Genomic DNA, 12,806 nt, shown 5'->3' on the forward strand with positions numbered 1-12,806 from the left:
AGCGTGTGGGTGGGGCGCTAAGCGGAAGTGTTGTGAGGCGCGGGTCACCTCCGAGAAGGTGCGGGGTGGTGGTCGTGGCCCGGGGGCGTCCCTGGGGACTTTGGGGTGTGTGGGGGAGTGTCCCATGCTGGGTGGGGGCCTGTCCTATGGCGCTATGGGTGTGAGAGCCTCCTGGCCAGAGCTTACTGCCCCTTGCGGCTGGGGAGGGCAGTCGGGTCCATGGCTTGGGGTGGTCCTGCCTTCTGGGGCTGAAGGAGCAGTAGACCCTCGTGGTTGTGTGAGGCTGTCCTTCCCCACCAGGTTCGGGGTTGAGGGGAGACCCAGTGGCTGCAGGGCCTTGTCCCACTGGTGAGAGCTGTTGGGATCCCTACCCTGGTTACAGAGAGGGATCAGGCTGGGGTAAGGCGCTGCTCAGTTGGGCAGAAGGAAATTGGGATCCTGTGCCTGGTGCGAGGGGCCCTGCCTCACAGAAGAAGGAAGCTGGATTCTGTAGCTAGCAGGTAGGACTCCACTGCTAGGGTCTGGAGCTGCAGTGGGGTGGCAGGGGCTAGGCATGGGGGCAGTAAACGCTCTTATGTGGTGCCCCATATATTTCTGTCCAGAGGACGTCCAAGCGTGGTGTCTTGCTGAGAGGGCTTTAAGTGGGGTACTGCTGCAGTGGAACCAGTTGTGGGGGACACTTAACACCACATACCTTCTCCTGTCTCAACAGATGGCACAGAGGCTAGCTCTCCAGCGGCTGTTCCTCACCCCCAGGACATTGCACCTACAGGGCCCCGTGGCACAGCGTGCTTCCCTGGCTCCTCATGGCAGGGCCTTCAGCACCTCAGCAGGCTGCAGGAGCACTTTCAACGTGCAGGATGGCAGTGATTTCCAGGACCGTGTGGTGAACAACCCCAAACCTGTTGTGGTGGACTTCCATGCACAGTAAGTTCCCCGTCAATGGCTCTTGTGCCCCTCTGCTGTTAACGCGTGCAGGTGTGTCCCTGCTGCCTTCCTGTGGGACTCAGAGCACACTGGGCATGTGAATACGCCTGAGGGCTTCCCACGCTGTGGAGATGCCAGCCACTCTGCTGGACATTGGGTGTTAAAGGGTGCTTCTGCCCCTATGGCACACCCTATAGAGGTTTCACTCGTCGAGTTGCAGCACTCTAGGTGTAGATACACCCTGCAGGAGTTTAAAATACGAGTGCCAGGAATGTGTTCCTCAGAGCAGCATAACTGCACCTCCCAAGTGCTAGGGTGTCACCCTGTCCTTGGCATTGCATCATCCTGCAAAAGACACCTCAAGAAAATGCTTTGCTAGCTCAATTTTTTGTGGATTAAGTGTCCTTTTATGAATACTACATGATGTTAACAGCTGTGGAAGAACACTATGCTTGGAATACCCTTGCACCATCATGTTTTGTCTTTCAAATTTTCTTAAGCTGCATGCTCTTGAGGTAGGGCTCCTGACAGCAAATGCTTTTAGTAACAGCCACGTGGCATCAGTGGCAGCATGTGTCATCAATAGCAACACTGTTGTCCTCCTGCCAGTAAAAATATTCCTAGAGGTTATCTGCTGGATTAACAATTCTGATTATCTCTGTTTTCTCACATATTTTCCTAGTCCCACAGCACTGTCATATGAGCCTGCTGTGGCTGATTCTGGGCAAACAGTGTATGAAACAGCTCCAAAACTTAAGTTCTTTGTAGACCAAGCTGACAAACCAAAATGAACATTAACTGGCTGAGCTTCAGTTCTAGAAGAAAAAAGCACTTAGGACTTTTAACTTATTTTTTTTTTACTGAGTAAGCCCAGTCCATCATAACTGGTGCAGTTAGAGGATGCAGGGGGTGGGTTTTGTGCACAGGGCCCTGCAAAGTCTCCTGTTGCTGTACTTGGGTTTGGAATAGGTGATCTCTCTCTGAACAGTTGCAACACGTCTGAGTTTTGCAGCTAAAAGGGCATTTCTGTAAACCCTGCAGTGGGCATGGAGGGGAAATCTGTGATCTGATGATTGGCATAACTGATTTGAGTGTGGGCTGTGACTCCTGCAGCAGCACTGGCTCTAGGGCAGCTTTGTGGTCAGCAGGGTCACAGCTTTGCCTGTATGCATCAGCAAAGCAGGATAGGGATGAAGAGCTGTAAAGGGCTATGAAGATGATTAAGGAGTTGGAGTATCTCTTAGGAGGAAAGGCTGAGAGACCTGGAGCTGTTTACTTTTGAAAAGACTGAGAGGAAATCTGATCAATGCTGATCAGTAGTTAAAGGGTAGGGGGCAGGAGAGTGGGGCCAGACTCTTTTCACTGCTACCCAGCAACAGTACAAGGAGCAAACTGGAACACAGAACTTCCTTCTGAACATGAAGAAAAACTACTTTGAGAGTGACAGAGCCCTTTAACAGGCTGCCCAGAGAGCTTGTGGTGTGTCCTTCTCTGGAGATATTCAAAATCCACCTGGATGCAGTCCTATGCAGCATGTTGTGGTGAGCCTGCTTTAGCAGGGATGTTGGACTAGATCTCCAGAGGTCCTTTCCAACTCCTACCATTCTGTGAATAGCTGAGAAGGGGGGGGAAACTGCAGTGTGATTGAAATAACAGTAAAAAAACCCACCAGTGCTGAACAGCAGTCTCTTCTTTCACTTAGCCCCCTCCATCACACACCCCCACACAAGAGTAAAACCCCTTTGACAGCTCTGTTGTGAGAGAAATGTTTTTCTAAGTTGTGATTCAGGGATGATGTTTCCAGGCTGACTCTCAAATGGAATGGTATGGTGGTAAAGGCACTGGTTTACCAGTAAGCCTTCCATGGCTGTGGCTGCACTTGCCTCTTCTAGTGTCCTCTCTTCTCCTTTTCCACTAGGTGGTGTGGCCCCTGCAAGATCCTAGGCCCCAGATTAGAGAAGATGGTGGCCAAGCAGGAGGGGAAAGTGCTGATGGCCAAAGTGGACATTGATGATCACACAGACCTTGCTATTGAGTATGAGGTAGGAGCTGGGATTGCATGGACTTTCTTTTGCTAGCGGTGCAAAGAAGATCCCTCCCTGGGGAGTAGTGTGCCTGCTGCAGTGGTGTTGGTGGGGAGAAGTCCAGTGCCTATAGGTTTTTGATCCCTTGGGTTGTTCATTAATAAGTGAATTTCACTGCTTGGCTCTCATCCATCTCTGCCACTTGTGCTCGACTTCTCCACCTTTTGTTCTACAGAAGGGTGTCCTCCAAGCTTCAAAGGCAGCTATCTTGCCTGGCCTCAAGGAGCCTGCAGCATACACAGCATCTTATCATGTGCACAGCTACGCTGCTGAGGTGCAGTGCAGGGCAGGAATGTGAAGTGACAAGCCCCGGTCTGCTCTGCTCTTGTGCGTTCTTTGTGCAGCCAAGCTGTCCTCTAGTTCCCTTCCTTGTTCAAGATTTCTTGCTGGATGGCAGCATCTCATCCTTACACCACAGCACAAGGGCACTCCGTGGGTGTTGTTTGAACAGGTCAGAGAACCCACCTAAACAGGAGCGTGCATGTTACTCTTGTCAAGCACAGCCCTTGGCACTTACCCTAGTGTTCTCCGTGCTTGTTGGATGTGTTCCCCGTGCTGCCTTGCTCCCAGGAGGGAGCAGAGTGACTAGAGAAGGCCACGAATTTGGTTTAAAGTATTTAGTTTTACCCTGTGTCAGTGATTAGGTAGTTTAAGAAACACAAAAACTCCACTGATGACTGTTCTCACCTTCTTGTAAACAACATCTCAGTCAATGGAGTTAGGGCATCCTGCTGCTTTGTCTTACAGGGAAGAAAGTGCTTAATTTCACTTGCCTATCACACAGATGGAGCTGCTTCCCCTTTGCAGGTGCAGTCCCACTCGCAGGGTGGAGGCCAGCACAGGAAGCTCCTCTAGTTACCCAGGAAAGTGTGAACCATCTACTTAAGCAAGCTGTCATCTCCTCCTGCCTGGAGGAGCTGCTCTGTGCCATTCCTTCACCGTGCCAAATCAGAAAGAGAGGGAAGTGGAAACAGCTTGCTCCCTCCCACTTTTTCCCAAAGAGACTTTTCTGCCTATTTGGTGGTGGCTTGTCTACCCAGCTGGCACCCACAAATGTGATTCAGGCTCAGGTGCTTTCCTCAGGATGGTGTGCTGGCAGCTATGCCCCAAGCCGAAGAAGATGACTACTGGCTCCTGAGCAGGGATGTGTTTTGCAAGCCTGAAGGCTGCATAGCATGAGGGTGCTGGTGAGAGGAAGCTGAAGAGGGCGAGGTTGTTTTAGTTGTGGTCAGAAAATGTGTGAATCCTAATAGAGCCAGGCAACGTTCTGGTAGCAGCCACACTGAGGAGAAAGGGAGAAGAGAAGAGAGATTAATACCTTAACTCTTGTATTGTTCCAAGCCTTCCAGTAGATGCAATTAGCTGGGATTACAAGAGGATAATCTCAGATGACTGGAAAACAGCAAACAGCATGTGCATGTGAAGATCTTTAAAAAGAGGATGAAAGTTCCCAAGTTGTGCAGGTTTGGTGAGGCACTGCTTGGACTCTCTCACTGAACAGTGAGTGAGTGGCTCCACTAGCTGCTTTGTGCACGCATTTGTCTGTAGGGTCTGGGCTGTGAGACAGCCCAGGTGGCATAGGTGCAGGCAGGACTGAGGCCGCAGGCAAGGACCAGCTTCCAGCTATCCATTCTGGAGCCACGTGTACAAACACGATGAAGTTCTGGGTGTATGGGAGGGCCTGGGTATTGTCACTGTCCTCTGCACTCCGAGTGGTGTGTGTGGCTGGTCTTGACCATTATTCCTGTGTCTAAAACCTCACCCTTAGTGTGATTAGGATAGTTGCAAAGAAGATATTTTTCTTTTTGTCTTAATAGTTTGGGGCATTCTTTTCAAGGTAGAAGTCTGGTTCATGTGCTGAGCATATACTTGGTTTTGCTTCATCTTCTGGGAAGTTGCTGCTTAAAGATATGGGAGCATAAGGCCTGATGGGAAGACACCAATTTGAGATGAAAGTGGGACCCCGAAGATAGTGTTTGGGAGAGATCAGGAAACCCACAGGTGGAGTTTAGGAGGTATAAGGAAAGATGTATTTGTTTTAAAAGCTTTTGGGTTCAGATGTCTGCACGCTAGAGAGGTTTTGTGTTGGCCAGTTTCAGCATCCATGCCACCCCTGTAACTCCTCCACTGGCTGCCAGGAAGTCTCCTTCCACCCATATTTATTCTCCTGCCCACGCACGCAACCCCCAGCTTGCCCCCAAGTTGCACAACGTCCTTTTCAGCAGCCTTCTTGGCGTGGGGGGAGGCAGGGGGAGGGGGAGAAGCCCCTTGGAAGAGCTGAGGAATGCCGGCACATTCCTGCCTAGCCCGCTGTCTGCCCTTGGCTCCCAGCCGTCCCAGTTTAGCACGAAGCAGGGATGCGTTTCCTGCGACCAGAAGCGTCCCCAGCACTCTTCCCTGTCCAGTTATGCCCAGCATAAAAGTTCTTTCTCTGGGCATCCCTCTTTTTATCTAACACCTTTCATCTCTGGTTGTGCCTTTTCTCCACTGCTCCAGCCTGCTCCTGACCTTTCTCCTCAAGAGCAGAAAGGGGGAAGAAACACTTTTGTTTAATCTGCTGTCTCTTAAAATTCTTCAGATTCATCTCTTGCCTTGGCCTGTTGCCTGCTTGTCTGGCCACTGGGAAAGGGCAGCCCCTTCTCCAGCCACTGTGGGTGGGCAGCTCAGGAGAGCTGCTGGATACAGGGATGGTGGTTCATCAGCAGAGCTCAGTCCTGTGTTGCTACTCATTCTGCAGCCTGAGTGAAAATCCTTCCCCCTGCTCCATTGTGTGGTATCTGAGCTTGTATAAAAGCCCCAGTTTCAGATGAGGAAGACCATTGGTGTGGGTGCTGCCAGGAATAGCTTGGATTGGCGCCTTTATTTATCTGTGGTCAGCACTGATCACAAGCAGCCTGACTTTTTCTCTAAAAATGCTCTTGAGAAGGAGAGTTTGTTTAGGTTCAGTGCAGATGGGACCAAAAAAAAAAAAAGAAGCCCTCAGCTTTGCATTCTAGAAATTCCCATGGCATTTGCTTCTCAAGCAGCAAAACAGAGTGTGTGCTCTGTTAATGTCTTGCCCTTGCTGCAGCTGGTAGGAAGGAAGCTCTCAGAAGTGTTGTGTTTCCTGGGCAGAGGCAAATTGCTCAGTGCCCCTGGTTCTCACCCAGCACTGCAACACCAGCCCCAGACCAGCCACTCCTTCCTGGGCTTTGCTCACTAGCACCAAAAGAGGAAGACATGGAGGAGTCAAGGCTGTGTGAAGCTTAAGGGTATGCTGGTCAGCGTGCACAGTCCTGTGACTTGGTCTTAGCTGCTTCTCTCTAGCACTTTGAAGAGTTGCCCTTTCCTCACCTGGGCTATAATGGTTGGATGCTTCCTGGTGCTGTTTGGGTATGCTGGATTTTTTGCATGAAGCTGGGGCAGATCTGCTCAGAATTAACCCACTTTGAAACCAAAGAGAGCCTCAGCAGGGTTTTGCCCTTCTAAGTCAGGGAGAGAACGGTTGAGTGCAATGCTGATACCATCCTTAGTCACTCCTAAAATTACAAGGGAGAGTGCTGGCAGGACCGTTGCCAGTGCTGTACCCCGAGCCCAGGCTATCTGGATCTACTCCTGCCAGTCACTAGGAGGAGCTGAAGGTTGTGTGTTCCAGCAGCCCTGTAGCTCACATCCCTCAGATGAGTGCACAAGTCCTGAAGGAAAGACTGTGGGGAGGCACGCTGGACCTGGCCGGCAGGGACTGGCTGGGAAGGGAAGCACAAAATGTCTTTCATCTCAGGCTCCCGATGGGAGAAGAGCCAACCCTCTGGCGGGTGTCCAGAGGAAGGATTTGCAGATCCTAGCTGGCAGCACATGTGGGGAAGGCCCCACAGACTTGCAGGGAGGCAACAGGCAAGATAAGCACAGGACATGTTTCATGGTGGGGAGGCTTTGCAGAAATAAGGGCACCAAAGCCGAGGGGTCAGAAAGGCAACCAGATCTCTCTGCTGCCGCAACTCTCTGAGCTTGGGTTGCATCGGAACAGCTTGCCCAGGGCAGTGGTGGAGTCCCAGTCCCTGGAGGTATTTAAGAGTCCTATAGAGGAAGGGCTTAGGGATATGGTTTAGTTGAGGACTTGTCAGCGTCAGGCTAATGATTGGACTGGATGATCTTAAAGTTATCTTTTCCAATCTAGGCAAGTTTGTGATTCTCTCAGTCATATCCCCAGGGTCTCTTCTGTTGTCAGTCATTCAGCAAGTCCTCGGGGAACGTTGTCATTTCCACCACTGTTCTCTTGGATAATTCCCAGAAAACTTTGTTCTGGGCTGAAAAAAGCAGCATCCAGAGCAGCACAGCACAGCTGCCTGCTGGCTCTGGTCAAAGGGACTTTTTCACTTCTTACCTAATTGTCAGGAATCTGCAGTGAACAGCCACTGGTGTGTGAATAGCTAAACCACTGAAAACAGGAGCAGAAAAGGAAAGAGGGCTTGGGGAGGGGATTGTGGTTACTGTGACAGGATGAAGCAAGAAATCTGCCTGTGCAGTGACGAGTGGAGAGCCCTCCTCTAGCTCTAACTCCAGTCCTGTCTGGAGAGCACAGGTCCAATCTGACACCACCCTGACTATAAAATGTCCAAAGGTCATGTCTGAGAGGCGTCCTGGTAAAACACTGGGTTTGTTTACTTATGATAGGACAAAAGGGAAGAAGAGGAATTTGTACTGGAGAAGAAAAAGATTTCCTTTCTCTTTATATTAGCTTTAGTTTTGTCTTTAAAATTTTGGGTCTTAACCTCAAAAACCTGCTCAGCCTTGACTTAATTGATGCAACATAAGGCAGAACAGAGATGAGGCCACAGGGTGGGAGTAACTCGGAGCCCACCATGGCCTGTGTTCTGTGAGCAGATAGGTTAGCCCAGGGCAATGCATGCTCAGCTCCTCCAGCCACTTCTTCTCTAGCGCTCCATTTGGGGTCCAGGTGTGGCTGGGTTCCCTGCAGCCTCTGCTCACCCCTGTCTTCCTGTTTCTCTTGCCTCCAGGTGTCAGCAGTTCCAACCGTGCTGGCTATGAAGAATGGAGACGTTGTGGATAAGTTTGTAGGGATAAAGGATGAGGATCAGCTGGAGGCATTCCTCAAGAAACTCATTGGAGCCTGAAGTAAAGTAGTGGCTGTACCTCTCCCTCTGGATACGTCCATGTTGTGCATTCCTTGCCTGGGAGAGCGGAGGGGCACACTAACTGCCTGCCTTGTACAACCTGGGGGTTTCTTCTGGTTTGGGGTTTGTAGATGGACAGTCTTGTAACCCTCCCCTCCCTCTCCCCCTTCTCTTGAGCAGCAGTAGTTTTAAGGGGCGCCGAGGAGCACGGCTGCTTATTCTCAAAATGGGGAATGCAGCTGGAACTGGAAGCCTGTGTTTATCAGCAAAGAGCTGACGCGTGGAGCTGCTGCTGACTTAAGAGGAGGAATGTTTTCTTTTTGTCTTGCCTAGCATCTGATAGCCCAGAGCAGAGGGCAGCTGCTCCCTGCAAGATGTAAGTACATACCTGCCCTGGGTGGGTTTGTTTGAAGCTGAGAATGCCTCTTGCCTGAGAAAGCTGTCTCTTTGTCTCTCTGTCCTTGTGTTGCTGGGACAGGTACAACCACTCCACAAATCCATGAGTTCCCAGCACATTTTATAAGAGAAAATAGAAATATTTTATGGATCTCCTTTTGTAGGACTGTAATAAAGAGAACTTTATCAGTCACTGCTACCTAGCCAGAGAATAAAACGTTGATTCTCAGGAATGACAGGGAAGTCCCTTGTCTATCCAGAGAGGTGAGAGGGATTATGAGCAGCACAGTGGCTGTTTTCTAACAGTGTGCCACAAAAACACATGTGAATTACTTTCATGGGGTTTTCAGTGCTGTTTCTATCATCCCCTTTGGGTGATTGCTGGATCCAGGCTGCTGAAGGAAGGACTTGCTTCCTGTGTGCAGAGGAACAGTGGCTCATTGCACATGCGACACCTGCCTTCTGCTTGCTTCCCCTATGCTGTTCGCAGTCTACTCTTGCCTGGGGAGCCTGAGAGCCTCCCTCACCCTGATTATGATGAAATGAATGATTAAATGTGCTAATGCAGGTGAGCTCTGCCAGAAGGCAGTCCTGTGACTTTAACTGTCCTGACCTTTAGACTAGAGGAGGCAGTTGTGTGCTTGCATTGCAAGCAGCCTTCAGCCCTTCCTATCATCTCTTTCTCCTCCTCATATGCACCTGTTTGTAGTCAGCTTGGCTTCTAAGTGCTCCCAGCCTACTTGTGTGCTTGTAGGCAGAGCACAGCACCAGCACTGGTGCCTACTATAATGCTCAAGTCTAGTTTCCTTATCTAAGCTGTATGAGAACATTGTAAATGCTTAATTACCATGTACAAAATGCCCCTTTTTTCCCCTTTCTTCTTCCCAGCCTCCATGTCCTTCAATTACTCTTAACTCTGCTTTGACTCTGCCTCTTTTCACCTCCCTGGTAAAGGTTGTTACGAGCAGTGAGGCAAATTTTTTCTGTACCTTTGCTGTAACAATTTATGACCTCTGAAGGAGCAGGGGAGCGGTGATCCAAGTGCTGTGTGTCCTGCAGCTGTAGTGCTGCGGGCATCGCTGCTCCCACTTGATTCTATCACCTATGGGGCCTGAGCAGCAGCACCACAAGGTTTCCAGAAATGGGTGTCTGCTTGTCCAGGCTGGGCTGATCTTGCCCCCAGATTACTGCTAGAGGTGATGTAACTTGGCTGTAATTTGGTAAAGCTGGTCAGTTACAATCAGCAGAATATGGTTATTTTATTTTATCTGGGACACCACAGAAGCTGTGCTGCTCATGTCCTGCTCATGTTTCAGGCCAGGCAATTTGCCCTGCAGTTTTGATGTTCCTGCTCTGTAAACACTTCTAGTAAAGACTGTCTCCATTCTCCTGCATGAGCAGGAAATGTAGGGGAACAGCGTCACGTACCCGACAATAGTCAGCTTTAATGCTTCACCATCCTACAGAACAGGAAAAAACACAGTGACTTTGCATTGTGTAATTAAGGGGCAGCATAAATTAGTTATTTTATCACTTCCTCCTAAGGAAAAGTGGAGCTGAGGTGCCATTCAGCTATTAAAGTGCCAGCATGCTTTAGGGTGCACTATGGGAAAGGCACAGCTGTTTGTTTGAGATAAATGCTGAAGACCCACATGTGTGGTGCCCTGTGGAAATCCATCAGAAACAGCATGATGGGTAGAGAGGAGAAGGAGGGGTCTGGGGGCAGCTTGAGATTCCCTCAGTGCTTTGAACAGTTTTTGCCACAGGACAGGATTCAAAGCACAAGGTTTTCTGTGGCAGGCTCTCAATTCAACTCCTCATTTTCTGACTGCTTGAGGAGGCTTCAGTGATTCCCACAGCTGCTGTTAATAGCAGAGCAGGTGCAAGTGGGAAGCACTACCAGCAGTGTACTTATGTAGCAGTTAAGAGAGGTTGCACAGTAATTTTCATGCTGTCTGAATGTGATGTTGGTCTTTCTGGAGAGCTGAAGCAATAGGTAATTCCTCTGCAGTAGCTGCATTTTCCATATCAGATGGGAAAATAATTCCTCTTTTTCCAGCAAGAATGCACTTGGGTTTCCCTTTTGGAGTTAACCATACCAGCTGCTTCTCTGATCTGTTCAGCATTTGCTCCCTCCTGCCCAAGACTGCCTATGCTACAGCAGCTTTCTCAGCTTGTAACGTTGCTGGTTGCTATTTTAAGAGGACATAGCAGTCAGTGCTTTCTCAAGGGGGGCAAAGTTCAGCTAAACCTGCTTCTACCTCCTCAGGTATGTTTTATACCCAAAGGTCAGGCACAGTGCCTCTATCTTTAGTCTATCCAAGGTGCCCAGTTCCAGGCAAGTGGAGGTTTTCCATTCATTTCTATTAGCTTTGTGCTTACATCAAGCCTTGACACAGCTGCTGCTTTCCCCAAGATGATTGTGGCTGCCTGCTGAAGTCCATGTTAACCTTCAACTGTTCTCACCACAGCAAAGGCCTGCAAGGAGGGAGAGCTGTGCTATCTTCTCTGCTAGGGGTGCTATGTCAAGACCAGCTTCAGGTATTGGTAGAGGATGGAAAATGCCTGGGAGCTGTGTATAAGTGGTCTGCTACAGCTTTGGCTGTGTTTGGCTTGAGTGATCTGGCCTCAGCAGGCTCGTCACCCAGCACTGACAGTAAATTCTTTGCTTATCAACATGTTATATGATTCCTCCTGTGCAAAGAACAAAACAAAGACCAGTCAGCCCTGATGCTCTTAGGTAGGGCTTTTCACCAGCCTAGCCAGGCTGTTTACTCTAACAGTTTGTTAATTGTTTTGAGATTTTTCCTTCCCTCCACTGTTTTTATAAACTAAATAGTGATAGGATTCAGACAAAATTGGCAATTAAGTTTTCTAGCCCTGCAACTGAAAGAATAACAGCTTTTGCATATCTGAAGCTATAAAAAGATAAGATAAAACTACCATGGGCTTAACTTCCAAACCAACACAGATCACCTGTTACACAGTCATGTCTTCATTACCTGCCCCTGCCAGCCACCCAGGCCCAAGTCCACCACTGCACATCTGCTTTCCTGCCACTCTTCTCCGGGACATGGAGGGCACTTGAGAGCTTCGTGGTTTCTCTGCCTCTGCAGCTTTGTAGCTTCAGCAACACTTTCACTCTTAAAACCTTTCTTGAGGAAAAAAATAGGGCTGCAGCTCATGGGGAGAATGGTAGCCACAGGCTGGGCACAATGCCAGAGGGAGCTGCTGTGCTGCTTTTTATCCTCTGTGTGCATTCTACCGTCCAAGGAAAGAGGCAGAAGCAACAGGGAAAAGTCCAAATTTTTTACATCCAGAGGGGCCAAATGGGTGGAAACCAGAGACTTCTGGGGTGACCTTGACACTAGCATACCCCACATTACCATTGCTGCTGGAGTGAGGGGAAACCCTGTGGCTGCCTTCCTGGTGGCAAGAGACCCTGCTGAGCAGTGAGATGGGGGAACCTGTCCCGTGAGGAGAGGACAGAGTGGGACACTGGAGTTACTTGTGTCCTGTGGGCAGAAAAGAGTTGGCAGCTGTGGGCAACAAGGCAGCACCCAACCTCCTGCCTGCCTGTATTGACTTCCCAGGCCCTGATAATGCAAGTAGGTGCAACAAAAGTGGACTGAAATGGGCTGCAGCTTCTGTGAAGTAATATCCCTGCACATATATAAGTGTTTGTCCATCCACATACTCTTACTCTCTGTAGTGGAGAGTGCCAGGAGCTTCTAAGGCTCACAGATGTCCCCAGCAGCTGTAGCTGCCAACAAAAAAGGACAGGAGCCAGCTTGCTTCCTCTCCCACTCAGGGGAAGGCTAAGCTCCCAATACCCCTCTCAGCAAACACTACTCATCCTGCTGCTGCTGAAGGCACCCCAACTCCATCTCTCTTATGAGCAAAGGAGTGGTTGAGCAATACTTAAAAACAGGAAATTTTTGCAGCGACTCCTCAGAAACAATCCACTTCAAGTTGTCCAGAGCTACAGAGTGCACCAGAGCTTTTGGTGGTTTCCAGAGGTGATGGTGACCTCTGGCCACCCACATGGTTGCAACTCCTTCAAGCTGGTCCCACACATCTGGCAGCAGGAGGGTGTTTGTCCAAACCAGCTCTCCATGTGTACTTCAGGGCCTCAGGGCTGCATCGCCTGAAGCTGCCTTCTTGCTCAGTCATGAGGCAGTAACACTTCCCTGTGGGGCCTGTAGCCACAGGGCCTGCATGGCTCCTGTGCCTGCAGGTGACTTTAACCGCAGGGCCATGCCAAGCTGCAGCCAGCAGGTAATAA

General features: G+C 49.8%; 1 protein-coding gene across 2 annotated transcripts; it reads left to right on the forward strand.

Annotated features, from left to right (window-relative positions):
• On the forward strand, positions 1 to 8,724 carry TXN2 (thioredoxin 2). 2 transcript variants are annotated; one of them, XM_064155342.1, is made up of 4 exons: positions 1 to 58; positions 713 to 927; positions 2,846 to 2,969; positions 8,009 to 8,724. In XM_064155342.1, exons 2-4 carry the CDS (start codon positions 713 to 715, stop codon positions 8,123 to 8,125), a joined length of 456 nt encoding a protein of 151 aa, XP_064011412.1. In that variant the 5' UTR covers positions 1 to 58; the 3' UTR covers positions 8,126 to 8,724. The 2 variants fall into 2 exon arrangements, with proteins under 2 accessions (XP_064011412.1, XP_064011413.1); XM_064155343.1 differs by having other exon boundaries at positions 29 to 105.
• The last annotated feature ends 4,082 nt before the right edge of the window (positions 8,725 to 12,806 follow it).

This window comes from Pogoniulus pusillus, chromosome 15 (genome assembly GCF_015220805.1).
Source record: "Pogoniulus pusillus isolate bPogPus1 chromosome 15, bPogPus1.pri, whole genome shotgun sequence".
In the NCBI taxonomy this organism is placed as follows: domain Eukaryota; kingdom Metazoa; phylum Chordata; class Aves; order Piciformes; family Lybiidae; genus Pogoniulus; species Pogoniulus pusillus.